Source organism: Palaemon carinicauda, chromosome 41 (assembly GCF_036898095.1).
Source record: "Palaemon carinicauda isolate YSFRI2023 chromosome 41, ASM3689809v2, whole genome shotgun sequence".
Classification (NCBI taxonomy): domain Eukaryota; kingdom Metazoa; phylum Arthropoda; class Malacostraca; order Decapoda; family Palaemonidae; genus Palaemon; species Palaemon carinicauda.
The window spans coordinates 54,666,155-54,687,772 of NC_090765.1; the positions used below are offsets into that span (position 1 = coordinate 54,666,155).

Sequence of the window (21,618 nt, forward strand, 5' to 3'; positions counted from 1 at the left end):
AATATTATTGTATATCTAAAAACATTTTTCCACTCATATAAGTTTCACATATTTTTCAAAAATCTTAAATTTGTAATACTACAAGAATATGAAGGATACTGGATGGACATTACATATCACAGCTCAGATAGGAGTAAAAGAGTAAAAATACCAAGTATACTTCCAACAGGATTTAGAGGGTTAAGCAAACAGCATCATTATATTAAGCAGAACAACAACTACAGTATTATGATATTCTGCACATCTTTGCTAACAAAACAGACAACATGCAGTGCTATATTTGACATAATCTCACATAATTACATAATTTATTAATAAAATAACTGTAGTGTACAGTTCATCTTACATATATTCAGTACTGTATTATAAAATGAATAGCGTATCATTACTGTACTAGTTACATAGCCTAGTCTTGCTTATATAGTAAAGTATTTCAATATCATATTCCTTTTTATTGCATTATGACATACACTATACCAAACCGTAATCATGATGAAAAGAAAATAAACGAGATCCCTTATCATCCTGTGTGTGGAGGTGCACTGATGAAAAGCTTAAAATCTATCTATATATACCAAAGGCTTTTCCCCCAATTTTGGGAGGTAGCCGACATCAAACAAATGAAAAAAAGGGGACCTTTCCTCTACGCTCCTCCAAGCCTGACGAGGGACTCAACCGAGTTCGGCTGGTACTGCTAGCGTGCCACAGCCCACCCTCCCCTGATATACCCCACAGATGAAGCTTCATAAGCTGAATCCCCTACTGCTGCTACATCCGTGGTCATCCAAGGCGCCAGGAGGAAGCAGCAGGGCCTACCGGAACTACGTCACAATCGCTAACCATTCATTCCTATTTCTAGCACGCTCTCTTGCCTCTCTCACATCTATCCTCCTATCACCCACAGCTTTCTTCACACCATTGATTGATTTTAATTGTTTATATAAAGACCACTCTGCACTATACATGCCAACATGAAAAATAAAATGGAAAAATTCACGAATAATGTAAACGTAGATAAATGTGGTTAAAACTTATAAGTTCAATTCAAAATCAAGAAAATCCAGTTTCCACATATCACGAAAGAATCAACGTCATCCTAAAGTCATTTCTGTCAATAAGTAAAACATCCGAGTAGTGTGCCAAAACCATCTAGACTATTGGCCCCAGTAAATATATTCAAACTCTTTCCACCCATCAAAATTAAATGAAAATTAACAAGCCTGAACACCACCTCATTTCTGATGCTATGGAGAACAAAGGGGAAATCACCTATTCAGCAACACCTTCATTTTTACAACACGATTAACCGCATTATATAACAATCGAACCTTAATTAATTTTTTCTTTTCATTTCAAGGTATTTTTAGAGCGTATAAACTCTGAAGAAATGGATAGATTTACAGTAAATCAATTGGATAAATGAAGAAAATGGCTTCTTGAGTCTTTTGAAAAAGGATACATATTACTTGTTTCATAAGAGTAAATGTTATTTTCTTTGTCTTTATATATGCACGCAATATATAAAGCTTAGAATAAGTCTTTCAGTTATGCATTTAATATCATTTACAAAAGGAGAAAAAGCTGTCACATACTGTACTTTCAGAATTGTGGGAGAAAAATCCATTGGAATGTCCGAAATGAGGGATAAAAACCGTTGCGAATGTCCAAAACTAGAAGAAAGGACTAGTACAAATGACCATAAAGGCAGGAAAAAAGCCTAATATTTTGGCATATTATGGGATGGCACACTCAAAGTACAGTATCTGACATTGATTTACCATCCACTTAGGTTGGAAGTTTGAGTTTCGGGAGCGGTTTGTGATACTGTACGCCTCTTTCTGATCACTCCATTTTTGTTACCGTTCTGCTGTGTTGTAATACTGTAGCTTATGAATTTTCGGCTTTTCCGAGCTCCCTTTTGTATTTACAGTACTGTACTACCAGTTGCCTATGTGTAATTATTGGTGTGCAGAACTTATAACTGCCTAGTTTGTACAGTACTGTACATATGTACTGTATATAAATCTACATAATCCAGTCAATCTATGTAAATTACAGTACTTAAATATTTTAATCTATACTAAATAAATATCTTCAGAACCTTTATTTACTCACAATTAGTATACATTCTTAAATATTTGCTCCACGAGTACCTTAGTTCTTGTACAATTCTATTCCCTGTACGAAGGTTTTATTACTAATATTTAAATATTCTTAAAATTAAGTGATACCTAGATGATCTGCATATTACAAACTCTTATTTCATAAACCTGTGACTGTCTTCATCAAGTATTCTCCTCAGGTTGTGGGCAAACAACTTTGATAACTTATTCTGAAGTTGTGGTGTTAATTTGGGTCGATGTAACTAGACAAATATAATGTATGCAAGTACTGTACTGTAAATAAGTAAAGTTCATTAATTTCCAGAGCATCTTAGGTAATTTCCACAATATAGCCCATCTAGAATAGGTGTTATGTAGACTTTTGATAACTGCAGTATGGCTAAAAATGATGAGCTTCATTTTTTTTAAATTAACACAAATAAAAGAGAGAGAGAGAGAGAGAGAGAGAGAGAGAGAGAGAGAGAGAGAGAGAGAGAGAGAGAGAGAGAGAGAGAGAGTAATATTATGGCTTGAGCTAGTCGCCCATTTGCTTCAGCCATAGCATCAGAACACAGCCTGCCAGGTTTGTCGCCTAAGTGACATTATTTAGATGTTGGCCGACATTATTTCAAATGAGGACTATGTTTTAGAAGCTGAAAACAACAATGAAGACTGGGATATTTCCTAATAAAGTGGTATGTATGAAACAGCTGGAGAGGTCAAAACAGCTGGGAGGTCAAATCCCTCAAGCTGAGGTTACAAAGGTTGTTGCCTTTCATGTTTTCAGTTTCAGTAATACTTCTTTCCTATAATTTTTTGTTGATTGTTGATGTGCGTATTAGAGAGAGAGAGAGAGAGAGAGAGAGAGAGAGAGAGAGAGAGAGAGAGAGAGAGAGAGAGAGAGAGAGAGAGAGAGAGAGAGAGAGATACATAAGATTTACTAAGAAATAGATCATTTTATATTTCCTATTTTATGGTATCTTCATTTTCTATCATATATAAAACCAGCTGCATCTGTTGAGAGGAGAGAGAGAGAGAGAGAGAGAGAGAGAGAGAGAGAGAGAGGAGAGAGAGAGAGAGAGAGAGAGAGAGAGAGAGAGAGAGAGAGATAAGATTACTAAGAAATAGATCATGATATATTTCATATTTTATGGTATCTTAATTTTCTATCATATATAAAACCAGCTGCATCTGTTGAGAGAGAGAGAGAGAGAGAGAGAGAGAGAGAGAGAGAGAGAGAGAGAGAGAGAGAGAGAGAGAGAGAGACATAAGATTTACTAAGAAATAGATCAAATTATATTTCATATTTTATGGTATCTTAATTTTCTATCTTATATAAAACCAGCTGCATATATAAAACTAGCTGCATCTGTTGAGAGAGAGAGAGAGAGAGAGAGAGAGAGAGAGAGAGAGAGAGAGAGAGAGAGAGAGAGAGAGAGAGAGAGAGAGAGAGAGAGAGAGTACCAGGCAGTAAACAGAACAAGCAAACAATCTAAAGTACAGTAGTTTACTTACTTTCCTTACTTAACTTCATTGCTTCTTTTAATTTTCTTATAATTAATGTACATGTATTTCAATCAAAATAAGAAATTCCAGGTTTAAGTATACCTGTACTTAAAACATATAGGAAACTAGAGGGGCACCCAGTAGCGGGCAGACCTCTCCCGCGGCAGCTTATTTCAACCTTTTGCTTGACCTTGACCTTAACATGTATTAATTGGCGTAGATTTTCATATACAGTACTCAAATATGAACCAAGTTTGAAGTCTCTGTGAAAATCATGTCCATTTTACTTGACCATGACCTTGACCTTCTAAAATCTAATAACTTCCAGCTTTTTACATAACAGTTAATCCCTGCAAGTTTCATTATTCTACGATTAAAATTGTGGCCAGGAAGCTTTTCATAAACAAACACACACACAAACAGGAGTTAAAACATATAACCTCCTTCCAACTTCATTGGCAGAGGTAATAAGAAATTTACATATACTGTACAATAGAAAGGGGATTTTGGAACCTTATGAGAAATGACTTAATGATCGCTTATAACATAGCAGAAGACATAAATTCTATGTTATACAAATAGCGAGTTCCAAAATTTAGAGTAATATTTGCAAGCCTAGATAATTAATCAACACATAATTTCTTGTCTAAGGAACTGTTTCTGTGTTTTTGGATATATACATCGGTTATTTTCAGCATATAGGGTATACTATTACCACCGCCAACGAAGTTGGAAGGTTATGTTTTACCCCGTTTGTGCGTTTGTTTGAAAGTGTTTATGTTTGTAAACAGCTTCCTGGTCACAATTTATTCACCGAGAAATTAAACTTGCAGGGATTAACCATTAAGTTAAAAACTGTAAATGATTAAATTTGGAAGGTCAGAATCAAAGGTCAAGGTCACGGTCAAGAAAAATGTCCAATTTACGTAATAAACCATAAGTTTGGACTGTCACAGAGACTTCAAAACTTGGTTCATATTTGAGGGTATGAGAATCTATGCCAATTAATAAATTTTAAGGTCAAAGTTCAAGGTCAAGGTCGAGCAAAAGATTGAAAAAAAACTGCCGCGACGGAGGTTTACGCTCTAATGAGTGCATCTCTAGTTTATAAATCCAGTCAGTCACCTAAGAGTTAAGAAACATTATGCTATGAGTGCTAGGATCAAAAGCTCATCTCCATGACAGCCTAAATGAACTTAGCTCAAACTGAACATTTCACCAATTTACAGTTGCAGATTGACAAACCTACAAAGAGCACTGTCCGTTCCAACACTATGTGCAACTATTTTATATAGTACTGTACATACAAGAATGTGAAAACAGACATTTAAGCAACTGCATGCATACTATACAGTAAATGTAACAATTATGGTAACAATCAACAGGAATGTATTAGTAAATTTATATATTTATTGTATACCCAATGATACGCTATAACAAAAAATAATACAATGATACAACATGCATGACCAATACAGTATTGTACAGAATAAATCTTTTTGATTAGCAGAATTACTTTAAAATAGCACAATAACAATAAAAAATATTAACTCGATTCCAACCAATAACTAACCTCAGGAGTTAAATCATTTGTTACTGGTACATCTGATTCTTCAGGTGGATCAGGCGGCAGTATGTTTGGTAGAGAATCTGTAGCTTGATGATGATGTTCTGGGGTGTCGGCCGACGGAGGCGAGGATACTGACGAATGCGAATTGAGCAAATACGCATGTACTTCGGTGTGTGCCTGATGTGAGGGCGTATAGCTACCCAAGGCATGCAAGTCTTCTAACACCGAGCGCTGGTAATCTGCTAACATCCTATCAAAACTTTTTGGATGGAGATCAGCATTCATAAATGCCGGGGATGAAGGTCTTGCATGACCGAGGGAAGATCCAAGGATGAGGTCTTGCGGCAGATGATGCACCGTGTTTGCATTATCATTGCTGAGTAGGAGGCTGTTGGGATCTCCTCGAAGAAGACTGAGCAACAGCACGAGCTGTAGCATTCGGTCGTCCCGTAGAAACTTCTTTCGAGCGTATAGCAACATTTTGAATTTTCCAGTAGGAAATTTAGATTTCTATAACTATCAAAAATAGTTTTTCAAACTTTCAATCAGTAATTGGTTCTAGTTTTCTAATGAATTATATCTCAATTAAAAAAATTTCCAAGTTCTAATTATTTTTTTTTCTTTATCGACATTAGAATTACTTTCGTTGAATTCGCTTATATTTTCTATAATATCACAGTTCTGAGATCACTGTACCGTACCTGATAATTACATTTTACTTAATTAGAATAGACATTTAAGGACACATTCCTTTCACAAAATTAAAGCACCTCAAACTAAAATTAGTCTACTGTATTAAATTTCCTTTGAGAAAATTTAATATCTTAGCTTCACCAAACATATTCGGTAAACTTGTAAAACAAATCTGACATCTTGCAGATACATGATTTTCTCTAGTATATGTGATCAGGCCATATTCTGTATTACAAACAGCCGTAGATGCTAGCATTAACCAGACTAAACACTATATTCCTAGATTACAATGTCTGACAGTTTTTACTTATAACGATTCCTATCCAGGAAACTTTATTCTCCAATTCAACATCACTATTGAAGACCTAATATTTAAAACTAAAGGAGGAAGCTTTGCTTGAGAGAACAAGAGGAGAATGCTAAGGTGGATTATGCAAATATCACTGTTTGAAAGATTGGAAAATGATGAAACGAAGAATAGCAGGTATAGTGAAGATTACGTACAGAGATGATAAGTGCGTCACGACTGAGATAGTGTGGGCATGTGTGAAGGATGAATGGGCGTAGGGAGTGAGAAGGGCTTGGGAGGAAGCTGTAAAGGGGAGAAGATCAAGAGGAATGCAGAGAATCAGATGGCGAGATAAGATGAAGGAGGATATGAAGAGAAGAGATTTGGTAGAAGAGGATGCCTTTGATCGAAAGCATTAGAGAGGGCGCATCAGGCAACTGACCCCTTAATGTATGGATAATGGTGGAGAAGAGGAAGAAGATTGAAGACCTAATAAAATGGACACTTGCAAAAGAAAGAAAGAAAAAAAAAATGGACCAAGTTATCTAACAAGGCAAAAATCAAAGTTTGAAAGTACAAACAGACTACATTAACTGCTTCTGAGGACTTCCACTGATCCTTCAGCATATAAAAACCAATATCGAAAGGAAACAAGGCACATATTTGTCAAAACTGAAGACAAACGAGGCAATTGTAAAATCTCTTAACCAAGATTAAAAACGATTAAACCCCTAACAACGAAGTACTGTGTAGGCAAATACACTACAGTGATAAAAGGAGGTACTGTATATAGAAATACACAGAAAGAAGGAAGAAAAATTAACAAAAGTGGCATGAGGTATGACATCAGGGAAGGGTTACAGAGACATATGTAGGCAATATCAACAATAACAAAGGCAAATAGAGGAGAAAAAGAACCTTCAGGCTCAGGCAGATGTCAGGGAAGGAAGAGATCTGTAAACAGAAAGGCAAAAGCAAAGGTGTTGGGAGGAATGCGGTAATGTCTAAATACAATGGAAAGGGTGAAACTGAAGATGAAAATAAACAGACACTGAAAGAATTGCATCCATACTGTATTTTGGTATTATTTCAAATGAAGATGATCAATATAGTCTCCAGGATGTTGAAAAAATGAGAGGAACCAACACAGTACTGATAACAGCTGAAAAAGCTTAGAGGAACCTCAAGAAGATGAAAAATAGAAGAAGCACCAGAACCATCAGCAGTAGGTGAATCTAAAAAATCCACGAAAAGAGCCTGTCATTTATGAATTTACCATAATAAGATATTCTGTAGAAATTCAAGCAAAAGATGAGATATGAACAGAAGAGTGTGAAGCCTTATTTCAACGACATACCATACAAGGAATAGAAGAGGCATTAGTGTGAATGTTTAAAGGCTTAAAGGTAAATCTTGAGCAGCAGAGGCAAGGGAAAGGACATGGCAATTCCAAAGATAACAGGACAACCCACTGCCTCTACCAACTTTCCCTTATTTATGTATGGTTAACAACCTATCACACCATAGGCTCTAGGAGGGCAGAAGTTGGCGAGGTCTGCATAATTAATAATTTCAATATGGACCTTGATATTCCTATAATAAGGAAAGGAGTTTAGGCCTAATGCAGTACTGATAAAAGACTTATGAAAGAGAAAACTTTTTAGTGCCAATACTGTTTAGTACAGTATTTGTTTATGCTATAAGAATGAATGTACACTAAGTACATGTATCATACGAGCAACTATTTCTTCATATTCAAATCTCTTAATAAATCAAATAACATTAACTGTATACAAACTTCACATGGCTTGGAAATTCAGTTGATATAACGGAGTATGAATAACATCTCTATAATGATTAATGCTTTCCCAACATCGACCGCATTAGTCTTAATTTAGTTATCACACCACATAATGGAATACAAAGCAAACTTATCAACACTGTATCCATTGCAAAGAAACATGTTATCTTATCAATTCACAGGCTCTAGCCATTGCTTTAATCGAGAGGTCAGTTCAAGTCGGGTTTGTAGATTTTCGAACATAAAGGCTCAAGTTTTAAAAACATTCATTACAAAAAGGGCAAATAACATTCCCTACACTTATTGCTATTAGCGTATTAAACTCCAGTGGGATGAAGCTCTTTTAAAATATGGAATGGCCAGGCATCTGCTATCAGCATTGTTGTTGGTATGGTTGTACAGATGCGTTCTAACCAAACCTAACCTAATCTAGGAGTCTGGGTACTCCCTATTTACTCTTGGGGGTGCTCCATCCCATGCAACCCCCACTACATTAGGTTAATTACTCATATATGTGTAACTTAGCGCCAAATTCCGCGATAGAATAGATCAGCTTGAATTGCCGCCACTGTTTATTTCCCACCTAGAGGATAGGTTTCGTGAAATGTAGGAATTTCATAACTTGGTAGGTTGACAAGCCTTATTTTGTTTACTGCTAACTCAACTTTTTTTTCGCTTCTAAAACATATCGATTTCCAGTTCATATACATTCAAGAAATATTGTGAATACATGAAAATGTCTGAAAAACCATTTTTCACCATGTTCACCACAAATGACACACAGGTAAATATTTACCATCAGGCCTAGATTGGGTTAATGAATCTGGGTTATAAACTCATTACTGGGGTCTGGGAGCCCATTCAGTACCAAATGCACTTGGGGAAAACCATGTGATTTCAGAAGGAAGAAGAAAAAGTGTAAATAAACAGGTTTCCTTGCTACGGCGACTTTTGTTTCCGACATGTGATCTAAGATAAGGCATGGAAAGTTAACAAGTATTGATTCCTATTGAAGCCCCTGGGCTTATAGAATCCTGCTTTTCCAACTAGGGTTGTAGGTTAGCAAGTAATAGTAAAAGATTAATAATAATAACAATAATAATGATAATAATAATAACAATAAGGTGTGCCCAGAATCAATAACAACAAACTCCTGGACCTTTAGTTTCTTTTACATCTTATTGATGATTTACATTCATCATAAGCAAGAGCTGTTGAACTTTATTATTTTTGGTGCCTTTGTATATCAGCGGCCAGTTCCTTACGCATCGATTAAAAATGGACTTTAACTAACCTAAACTTTCCCCCCAAACCTAAACTATAAGCCGTGTCCTTACCTACTTATCTAACGGGGAGGGGGGGCCTAACACCACCCTGTGACACCCCTTACACTGCCCTATTCAAAGTTAGACGTAATACATACAGGTGGCCGCTATCGTACATACACACCTTATTTTTACTAGCTAAGCTACAACCCTAGTTTGAAAAGCAGGATCCTGTAAGCCCAAGGGCTGTAACAGAGAAAATTGGCCAAGTGCAGAAAGGAAGTACGGTAAGGAAATAAATAAATATGTGAAGTAAAAGTAACAACATTGAGATATTTCATATATCGTATAAACTATAAAACGACTAATGTCTGCCCGTTCAACTTAAAAACATTTGCTGCAAGTTTGAAATTTGAATTTCTCCAAATTAATCTAACAAGGCATTGACATATTAGTTCAAGTGACTAATAATGAATATACATTTCAACTAGAAATCTTTAGACAAGGAGAAATGTTTATTATATTTAACAGTATAAAATCAATGGTCATGCCTTGGCGAATGTCTTCAAGTACAGTCGTAGCTACACCACTGACATTGACTAGTTGAATTTTGATGTCATCAAAATCGTCATCTCCTCTTACGCTTAATGACACAAAGGGCCTCGGTTAGATTTTGCCAGTCTCTATATTGAGCTTTTAATTCAATACTTCTCCATTCATCTACTTAACGTTTCATAGTCCTCACCCATGTGAGTCTGGGTCTTCCAACTTTCTAGTGCCTTTTGAAGCCCAGTTGAATGTTTGGTGAACTAATATCTCTTGGGGAGTGCGAAGAGCACGCTCAAACCATCGCCATGATTTCATCCACATGTGACTACTAGGTAATTTCGCTTACCGTTTTGGTATTATTTTACTGTATTACAGGGCAATGTAACCTAGGGAAAAAAACACTTTTTCTTATAGAGAAAATTACGCTCTCTTCGAAAATGACACTCGTTCCCGTCCCAAATGAATAGTTTCAGAAATATATATATCTATATCCTACGTTAATGGGGGACCCCCAGTGGGAACTCGGGGTTTTGGGTGGGGAAAACATACCGTGGAAACTATATATAAACATTTCTAATCCTATCCAGCCACTTAACTCCCAATACTCTTCTGAGGGCTTTGTTCTCAAATTAGGTAAGTTGAATTATGGCATCAAAAACCATTTAAATTCCAATGCAAAGCCTATTCAGACATTTTTATGCTTGCCATGGAGTGATGCTTTAAAAGCTTAAAAAAAAATTAAGTGTTTTAATAACCACATGAATTACATAAGCCTAGTGAGACAAATTTTAAGAAGAAAAAGACTTAGATTACTGGTAGGCTAGTAGGAGACACAAAGCTTAATTAATGTGATAAAACAAGTGTTTCTTTGTGTCATTAAGGTCTATGTCTACTAAAAGATTCAATAGAATATAACTTTGTTTAAAACTGGACAAAAACGTGTGTACAACATGTAACCCTACTGTCAAACCTAGGCCTAGGCCATACTCGAATATTCTATCTATTTGCAGATTGGTAATTGAATAAAGCATCATGAAACGGTTGTCAACACGATGACAAAATCAAAATAAATTGATAAAAGAAAGAATTAAATAAAAACTTCAAGCATTAAAATCATCATTTCAACATAAAGGAACTGGTGTCGTAGGCTTATGCGGCTCGCTGCTTGCCACACCTGACACAATATCTTGGAAACAATCGGTCTTTTATCAATGACCCTTACACTACTTTCGGTTTATAATCACTGAATGGTGAAACGATTGTTTAGAGAACTTCCAAGTCTGTATTTCACACGATTTTAACACTTTGTGAATCATCACCTGAATGTTCACTCATCACAACAACACAGAACGTAGAATATGTCAGGCTATTGGTCAGGATATAATGACGTCACAGCTGCATGTTCATTGGCTGATGGATGATGACGTCATACTTCTGTTACAGTATTGGTCGTAATGACAGAACTGATACATGTTCATTGGTTGGTAGATAATAACGTAGTTAATAGTCTAAAAAACATTGGTAAACTATTGTTTGTTTTCTTTTCTAAATAAAATGTTTTAACGGGTAATTTATATACTTTTTATCTCCATATATATAGAAAAAAGTGATTCAAGCATTTTAGACCATAGCTAAAGTTATTGGTCAGGATATAATGACGTCACAAGTCTATGTTCATTGGCTGGTAGATGATGACGTCATACTTCTGTTACAGTATTGGTCATTATGACAGAACTGACAAATGTTCATTGGTTGGTAGATGATGACGTAGTTAATTGTCTAGAAACATCGGTAAACTTTAAAGTTTGTTTTATTTTCTAAAAGGATGTTTTAACAGGTAATTTGGATACTTTTTTCTCTGGATGAAAATAAATAGGTAATTCAAGCATTTCAGACCATAGCTTCATACCTTCAGATATATTATAACGATTCGGCTCCCTGCCCATTGGTTCGTTAGATAATGACATCATTGATCACATACATTAACATTGGCAGACTTTAAAGTCTGTGTTACTTCTGAAACCTGTTTCACCAGATTCACAAGGTGAATTAGAAAACACTTTGAATTTTACTAAAGCAATAATTCAAGTAATTCAGATCTTACGTACCTCAGGAGACTTTTTCCTTAGTTTCAGTTTTTTCTTAGGAGATTGAGAAGAATGACTGGGAGTAATTTCCACGATTTTAGTTGGATCTTTAATTAGCGTTTGGCTGTAGTCTACCTCTACGTGTTCTCCAAACACAGTCGAGGGCGAGAGACTTCTCATCAGAGGTAATTCTTCAACAATGGGACCTTCCATTTTCCCCGTATGACCCTGAAATTCGTCAAGATGCACAAATAATTACCCACCAATTCTAAGTTTGTAAATAAGCTTCGTCATGGTAACTAATCAAAAATCCCTTGGAGAATAACATCTCCAGTAAAGTTATTTTAGCATCATACGCACTAATGACGTCACATAGAAAAATAAAACCAAAAAAGAACGCACGAAAATAGTTTACCTGAACCAGAAGAACTAACAACGAAGTAAAACGACGCCTGGAACGATGTAAACGAGAAAAAACTTTAACGAGAATTCACTGATACAGGTCTAGTCGTACCAGCCTTGGACTCAGCTGGTTGTACTGTTGTACATAGTATTGCGCCATCCAACCACGCATTGCAACCCCCAACCCACCGTAAAACCCTAAGTCCCAATCCTTGATATTCTTGTGCTGCAAAGTTAAAAGTTCCTGATCAAGCAACTTCCGACTGTCGTGTTCTAGTAAGTTAACTACCCCATGCGTATTTTATTTGGTGAAATTTGGAAGATTTATGATATTAATTGAGATTATATTGGAAGTTGACACTAGGATAATATGTGCACTAGCATCCCTACGCACAAGCAAAAATATATATATATATATATATATATATATATATATATATATATATATATATATATATATATATATATATATATATATATATATATGTGTGTGTGTGTGTGTGTGTGTGTGTGCATATATATATATATATATATATATATATATATATATATATATATATATATATATATATATATATATATATATATATATATATATATATATATATATATATATATATATATGCCTATTTGTGTGTGTTTATAAGAATAATCAGACAAGAAGTAAAAAAAAATCCAAGCAAATACTGTACACTCAACTTGTGTGTATATATATATATATATATATATATATATATATATATATATATATATATATATATATATATATATATATATATATATATATATATATATATATATATATATATATATAGGCCTATATGTGTGTTTATATAATTAATCGAACAAGAAGTAGAAATAAAATTCAAATTTTTCCAAGCAAATACTGTACACTCAACTGGTTTGATTGTCTTACTGAACAGGCTATGGCTTATTTCTCGTTATTTCTCGTTATTTCCGGATTTTGAATCGCCACTACCTCGTCACATATGACTGGCTCATTTGAACAAGTGTTCGAAAATAAAGATAACTGCTAAAGAAAGCTCTTGTCATGTTCCTGTGTCATCTAATTTTGACTCTTAATACTATGAGAGAAAGATTTTAACAACAGAATGACTGGATTGAATTCACTTGTCAATTCTTAGAGGGCTGTACAACATCACCGTCTGTGAACAATATTCATCAAATCCATTCATGATATATTCATAAACAAGAAAGTAACTTATTATAATCTAACCAATAATATACGCTTGCAATTACACGAATGTATGAAAATTCATTCAATAATTGAATATATCTTACCTTAGACGAATATAACCTTAAAACAGCGAGATAAAAGACACACTGAATGTTTATTTCCTCTTATCAACTGTAATTCAAACCCACGAGGAGTGATAAAACTTGTCACTGTCATTTTCTTTACACACAGACACACACACGCACACAGTGTGAATGTGTGTGTGCGTGCGCGTGTGTGAATGTGTATTTGTGATTGTATATATATATGTGTGTGTGTGTATATATATTGTATTAATAATAAAGAAACATTTATTAGATTTAAATGTTTGCCTGTGTGGTTTGATTGGAATAACCTGCTGATAAGTTATATATATATATATATATATATATATATATATATATATATATATATATATATATATATATATATATATATATATATATATCATATAACTAATTGGGTACTTAGGAACTGAACATTTACAGTATCATTCATTAAAATCTACATAAGCGAGTCTTAGCTATACGAATAAGCCCCCAAATGCCAGCCATTGGTGTGAAGCAGTTGCACTAGGCCTAAATATGACTCCATCCTACAACCATTGATGTTATTTCTACAAAGTTATCATAGATCATTGGTTATCACTTCGCAGACACACTTGCAGAGCTATTGGTTCGTCACTCGACGATTTTGAATGTATTTTATCAGATAAGCGAGCAGGTTTTGTTTTAAGATAGGCCTATGTCTGTTAGCGTTGTATAATACTAATTGTTAAAGATGTAGTTTCAAGATGTGTCTGTTAGTGTTGTATAATACTCATTGTTAAAGATGTAGGAAGGTATTTCTTAATATATATATCTCCGCTAAATAAAGAGCAAGGGTATATATATATATATATATATATATATATATATATATATATATATATATATATATATATATATATATATATATATATATATATATATATATATATATATATATCGGATTACACTAACCCTGGTGAGAGGGGTACCCTGAGAGTAATGGGGGAGTGGAAAGGGTTGAATCTGTGCACATATCTATCCAAACATTTAGCCGTTAGTTTTGACGGGTCACGAACACTAGTATATATATATATATATATATATATATATATATATATATATATATATATATATATATATATATATATATATATATATATATATATGTATATATATATATATATATATATATATATATATACACTGTTATACTGAGTAGGCCTATGTTATAATTGGTCAGCTGTTATGGACTGTAAATAGGATAGGCAAGTTTACGTGTCACAAACTGTGTTGGAAACCGAAAACCTTCTGGAAGCCTCTCTCTCTCTCTCTCTCTCTCTCTCTCTCTCTCTCTCTGAGAGCTCGCTAGATATCATTCATCTGGCAACGAGAAGTTTATCATATGGTCATATTGCAAGCGATAAAAAACTATCACCTTATCTTATAAAACCTGGGATTCCATATCTAAAACAATGTTCAGATAAGAAAGTAAGGTGTATTAATTCAATACGAATCTATACAAAATGTGTGTATACAATTAAATCTTACCATTTGAGTCACTAAGAGTTGAATTAAAAGTAAGTGGTAGGATGTACGTTACCAAGCATAAACGAATGTTGCCTTTCCTCGTGAAGCGAAAAATTGATTTGGACTAGTTTTCTAAAGAATCCATTGAATCGTTTATATATATATATATATATATATATATATATATATATATATATATATATATATATATATATATATATATATATGTGTGTGTGTGTGTGTGTGTGTGTGTGTGTTTTGAATGGCCTCCTACGCCCCAAGGACGGATGTTAATGCCTATATCCATAAATCTAATTCAGTCGATGGTGGTTAACATTCTCTCTCTCTCTCTCTCTCTCTCTCTCTCTCTCTCTCTCTCTCTCTCTCTCTCTCTCTCTCTCTCTCTCTCTCTCTCTCTCTCTCTCACAAACTGAAGAAGTATTTACTGTCTCCCATTTGCATTTAAATGGACATGGGCAGGACATAAAACGAGAATGAAAGATAACAAATGAACATTAAGAATAATAAAATGGGACATTAGAGAATGGAAAAGAAGCAGGGGAAGGAAGAGAAATCGGTGGATTGACAATCTGAGAAATTTTGCGGGTATAAACTGAAATAGAAAAGGACATAAACAGACGGGAGTGGAAGGACATTTCTGGGGCCTTTGTCCTACATTGGACTAGTAACGGCTGATGATGATGATGATGATGATGTAAATTTAAATATGTTGGGAATGAAAAGAAAACACTACTGAGCTCACATTCTGCATGACTTATTCAGCAACTAGCAGAGACTTGGAGCTTATGACGAGCACTGAACTATTTATGACGAAGTCTCGGTATACTAGCGTTCTCCAATGTCAAGTTTTATTGATGAATTCATTTTCATGATTCTGGAAATCTATAAAAGGGTTCTTCTTTACGTTTCCCGTGTAGGAGGGTGTGGCATATATGATGGAACACCTAGTTGCATTATGTATTTAAGGTTATGTGTCCCTTATGAAAATAAAGCGATGTTTTGCTCACTTTCAAAGTTATACTTGAGTGAGTTTGTGCATATGACTACATTCTCAAATTCAAATAGGAATTGCATCCCTTTTAAAGGAAAAAAAAGTTGTACATTATTATTTAGTCCCGTTTTTATAGTTATTGTAGTTTTTGCTTTACGTTATTATTATTATTATTATTATTATTATTATTATTATTATTATTATCTAAGCTAACCCTAGTTTGAAAAGCAGGAGGCTATAAACCCAAGGGCTCCAACAGGGAAAATAGCCCAGTGAGGAAAATAAATAAGGAAACAGATAGAATAATGTACCTGAGTGTACCATCAAGCAAGAGAACTCTAACCCAAGACAGTGGAAGACCACGATGCGCAGAGTATGGCACTACCCATGACTAAAGAACAAAGATATCACCTATTCACAGTGTAGATTTGTTTGATTTGGTTTTCTGTAGTACATTGTCCTGATGTATCTTCTACAAGTATGTAAGACAAATGCCAGTATTCTTTTGTGTTGAGACCAAGCATAGCTTGGTGTCCAAGTCTGCATCTTAAAACAAGCGGATTGATTGGTTTGGGTTGGGGTGGCCTGGTGATTGCCAGAGTGGAGTTCGAGTCCCGCTCAAACTCGTTAGTTCATTTGGTCGTTGCAACCTCACCATCCTTGTGAACTAAGGATGGGGCTTTAGGGGAGTTTATAGGTCTATCTGCCTAGCCCTCCTTGGTCCTAGCTTGGGTGGCGAGGGGGAATTGAGCGCTGATCATATGTAATATTGTCAGTCTCTAGGGCATTGTCCTGCTTGTTAGGGCAATGTCACTATCCCTTGCCTCTACCATTCATGGGTTTTAAACCTTTAAATGCTGAGAAAGAAAGAACATTCCAGAATCCTACAGAAATAAGACGACTGACATGTAAAATGTGGCTGAATGAGTAGCTAGATGGAGAAAGCTGACCAGAAACATCGACCCCACATAGAAGTGGGTTACGATGTAGACAAAGAAGAAGAAGAAGAAGAATGAGGAAAATTATATTTGCTTTTCCAACTAGGGATGTAGCTTAGCAAGTAATAATAATGATAGTGCAATATACAATACTGGGGTTGAAAATGATCTCAACTGGTGGTGAGACAGTGAACTAATACAGAAATCATAGTTTCAAGTATGATCCCATAGCCGTAGGCCTATCTTTTTTTTCATAAAATTCTTCAATATTCTGGGCCTGGCTACCAATTTTGGCTGCTTGGACATTATCTAGAGTTCTAGACTCTAGTTTGGCAACTCTTCTTCAAAACCCGGATGTTTATTGATAGTCAACAGGGCATATTGATCTCACAACTACTTAATATTTCGTTTCCATGGAAGAAAATATTGTATACAGCTGAATATTCTATAGACCTTACTTTCCTGTATCGCTGGACGAGACTATCTCGAATCTTCGCTCTATGATGTTATCTGATTTAAATTTCTCCCAACCACTATTGTTTTAACCTTTCCCATTGTTCTCCCAATTGGACAAACTTTGTTCTTTTTCCTTCGTCTACCTGAACTCCTACTTTGTGAATGGTGTCTTGTCACTTACCTGCTGAGGTTCTGTGACCCTTTCGGTACTCAGTATGCTAAATTATGCTCTACCTCTGAGGGCTTGTCTGAAAGGAGTTACTCATGAAACTTTGGGTCAGACATTTCTTGAATTAGGTAGTATGAAGGTAAATATGAGCAGAACTAAGTTTATGGTTTTTAGGGAGGGAATATAATTATAAAAGATAGACAGTCTAAGTTTAAAACAGGTAAATTATTTAAAATACTTGGGAGCTAGTGGGTAGGCTGTGAAACTAAGCCTAAGAATAGGCTAAAAGCAGCTTGGGCGACATGGAGAAATGTGGTAGGGGGTAGTGAAGGACAAAAGAACGCCAAATACAGTGACCTGAAATATAGATCTATTGTATTACAATTAGACCAGTTATGATGTATGATTTATAAACATGGCATCAAGAAGGAAGGAGTAGAAACAGGGGCAAGCCAAAATTGAGGATGTTGTGGTAGATTTTGGAGATCTTGGTGCGTAAGAAGCTTACACATGAAGAAATTAGAAGTACCGTCGTAGCATTGATTACTGACAAGACAATGGTATGGTATGGTATGGTTCCGAAGTAAAGAAAGGGCTTAGGTGAAACTTGTTAGTAGTTGAAGGTCAAGGGAAAGGCAAAGGATTAGATGAAGGGATGAAATAACGGAGAATTTGGAACTGAAGGGTTTGATGGGGGAAACTAATTAAACAGAACGAGTTTGAAAAAACGCACCAGGGCAACCAACCCCTTAGTTTAAAGCTAGCGATGGGACTGAAGAAGCTGACTTAGGTTTTACGTTTGCCAATGGCACAGTGATGTGGCTCAAACAAGGTAATGATTTTCAAGGATTTTTTTTTTTTTTTTTTTTTTTTTTTTTTTTTTTTTTTTTTTTTGCAAATACGTTTTACCAAGTCTGAGCTTTCACAATTTCCATTTAAAATTATTTTGGAATTACAATAATTGACTTCAGAACAATTTCCTTCATTACAAAAAGAAAATTGTTTTCTCTTTTAAGTCTCAAGAGTCATCTAAGAGAAGCTTAGAATGATAATAATAATAATAATAATAATAATGATAATTTTGATAATAATAATAATAATAATAATAATAATATAAAAAAATAATAATAATAATAATAATAATAATAATAATTATGAGAAAAAACAGTGTTCTTCGTAAATGTAAGATTTCTTGGTGGCCGATGTAGTAACGTCCCTGACTGGTAATCGCCAGACTGGGGTTCGAGTCCCGCTCAAACTCGTTAGATCCTTTGGTCGCTGAAACCTCACCATCCTTGTGAGCTAATGATAGGGGTTGGTTTGGGGGAGCCTACAGGTCTATCTGCTGAGTCATCAGCAGCCATTGCCTGGCCCTCCTTGGTCCTAGCTTGGGTGGAAAGGGAGCTTGGGCGCTGATCATATGTCTATATGGTCAGTCTCTAGGGCATTGCCCTGCTTGACATGGCAATGTCACTGTCCCTTGTCTCTGCCATTCATGAGCGACCTTTAAACCTTTACGCACACGGGAAAGGCTAGTTGTATATTCTTCTCTCTCTCTCTCTCTCTCTCTCTCTCTCTCTCTCTCTCTCTCTCTCTCTCTCTCTCTCTCTCTCTAAATGTGAAGTTTCGTTCTCTGAATAGCGACTTAGTGTCATCACGTGTTGATTTTCAAACAATTTATATATATATATATATATATATATATATTTATATATATATATATATATATATATATATATATATATATATATATATATATATATATGTTCGACATTCTTGATCTTTTACTGTATATGTTCATACAGTATTCTTCAAAATGTATCTATTAATCTTTCACACAATGTTTCCTTAGGAGATATTAAAAGAATATTATTATTATTATTATCATTATTATTATTATTATTACTTGCTAAGCTACAACCCTAGTTGGAAAAGCAGGATGCTATAAGCCCAAGGTCCCCAACAGGGAAAATATCCACGTGAGGAAAGGAAATAAACTAAAAGAGATGTTTAAGAATAACAACATTCAAAGGAATCTCTCATATATAAACTATTAAAACTTCAAAGTAACAAGAGGAAGAGAAATAAGATAGAGCAGTACGCCCGAGTGTACCCTCAAGCTAGAGAACTCTACCCAGAGACAGTGGAAGACTTTCTTGATTATCCAGTATTCTTCATACAGTATTCTTTGAAAATATATCTATTAACCTTTCCCTCAGTGTTTCTTTAGAAGATATCAATAGAATAACGGAGAATAAAATGAAATTGCGAAAAAAATTCATGGGGAATTTGTAACTATAGTCAATTTCTTTTAGCAATGCAGATTTGCACCGACTCGCAGCGGTGCCCTTTTAGCTCGGAAAAGTTTCCTGATCGCTGATTGGTTGGACGAGATAATTCTAACCAATCAGCGATCAGGAAAATTTTCCGAGCTAAAAGGGCACCGCTGCGAGTCGTTGCAAATATGCATCGCTAAAAGAAATGGACTATAGGTTTCCTAATGCCTTCAGTCTCTCTAACTCTACAGCGAGTTTTGTGATGCAAGTTTCCTGGACCAGGGTTCGATTCCCGGCCGGTCGAAAGCTATTGTCTTTGAGTGGTTCTGCTTTGGGGCTCTGATCCCGAGGTCGATAAGAGAAGCCAAACCTTAATATAATAATATATATGGCTTATTTGAATATATATATATATTTATATATATATATATATATATATATGTATATATATATATATATATATATGTATATATATATATATATATATATATATATATATATATATATATATATATATGTGTGTGTGTGTGTGTGTAACAGTATTTCTGGAATGAGAGAAATGGAAAGAACTTGAATTTCATGCAACCTTTTGATGAAATGTTCTCTTTAACGATCCTAATATTAATAGTTTTACTACAAACAAACTTACTGTCTTGGGTTAGAGTTCTCTTGCTTGAGGGTACACTCGGGCACTCTATTCTCTCTAATTTCTCTTCCTCTTGTTTTGTTAAATTTTTTATAGTTTATATAGGATATATTTATTTTAATGTTGTTGCTGTTCTTAAAATATTTCATTTTTCCTTGTTTCCTTTCCTCACTGGGCTATTTTCCCTGTTGGGGCCCCTGGGCTTATAGCATCCTGCTTTTCTAACTAGGGTTGTAGCTTAGCAAGTAATAATAATAATAATAATGATAATAATAATAATAATAATAATAATAATAATAATAGATCTACTTGCATTCATCTCCTCTTTTAACTTAAAGATACCTAATTGGCAACAGTTCGTTTGATGTTATTATTATCTTCTCCTGTAAAGAGCAATTAGCTTAACCAAAGGCATATTTTCTCTCTACTTATGGCTATGCAATGTCAACCTTTATTATGACAAGTACGACACATCTGCGTGGACCAGTCAGCTCGCATAGTTTCCTCTCCCTTTGCTTTATATATAAACGCGAGATTTCTTCCTCTTCTCTGCGTTTATGTAAGGAAAGCATGATTCAGAATCCCAAAAGTATTTCTGGTGTAATACAAAAGGTTGGCACCTTATAATACGGGTGATGTAATAGTGCCCTACACACACACACACACACACTCTCTCTCTCTCTCTCTCTCTCTCTCTCTCTCTCTCTCTCTCTCTCTCTGCAAAATATGCTCGAATACAGGGTCCGGAGGGTTATGTAATAACGAAGCCATTGATCTGGAGTAAAGGGATTTATTTTGGTATCCTCGTGACTATACTCTTCGTGAAATAAGATATATACATACGTACACACATGAATAGATAGATAGATAGATAGATAAATAAATAGATAGCTAGATAGATAAAGAACAAAATATTCTACATAAGGATTGATAAGTAGAGAACAGTGCAGTGTAGACAAGTGGAAAATACTTTTCAAATTTGAATAATTTTTTTCACATCTTTTTAAATTTTTTTTTTTTTTTTTTTTGTAATAAACCACAAGCAGAAGAAGATGGGACACATT

General features: G+C 34.7%; 1 protein-coding gene across 4 annotated transcripts in view; it reads right to left on the reverse strand.

Annotated features, from left to right (window-relative positions):
* Positions 1 to 13,640, reverse strand: part of cnc (cap-n-collar) — a 603,426-nt gene extending 589,786 nt beyond the window's left edge. Inside the window, exons 1-2 of one of the 4 annotated variants that reach the window (XM_068364732.1) lie at positions 13,567 to 13,640; positions 11,884 to 12,090 (exon numbers count right to left, since the gene is read on the reverse strand). In XM_068364732.1, coding sequence (XP_068220833.1) covers positions 11,884 to 12,075 — 192 coding nt within the window. In that variant the 5' untranslated portion in view covers positions 12,076 to 12,090; positions 13,567 to 13,640. Of the gene's footprint in view, positions 1 to 5,181; positions 5,880 to 10,997; positions 11,161 to 11,883; positions 12,091 to 12,277; positions 12,419 to 13,566 lie in introns of those variants that run through there. The other 3 variants (XM_068364731.1, XM_068364730.1, XM_068364729.1) reach the window with 3 other exon arrangements.
* Between the last annotated feature and the right edge of the window lie 7,978 nt (positions 13,641 to 21,618).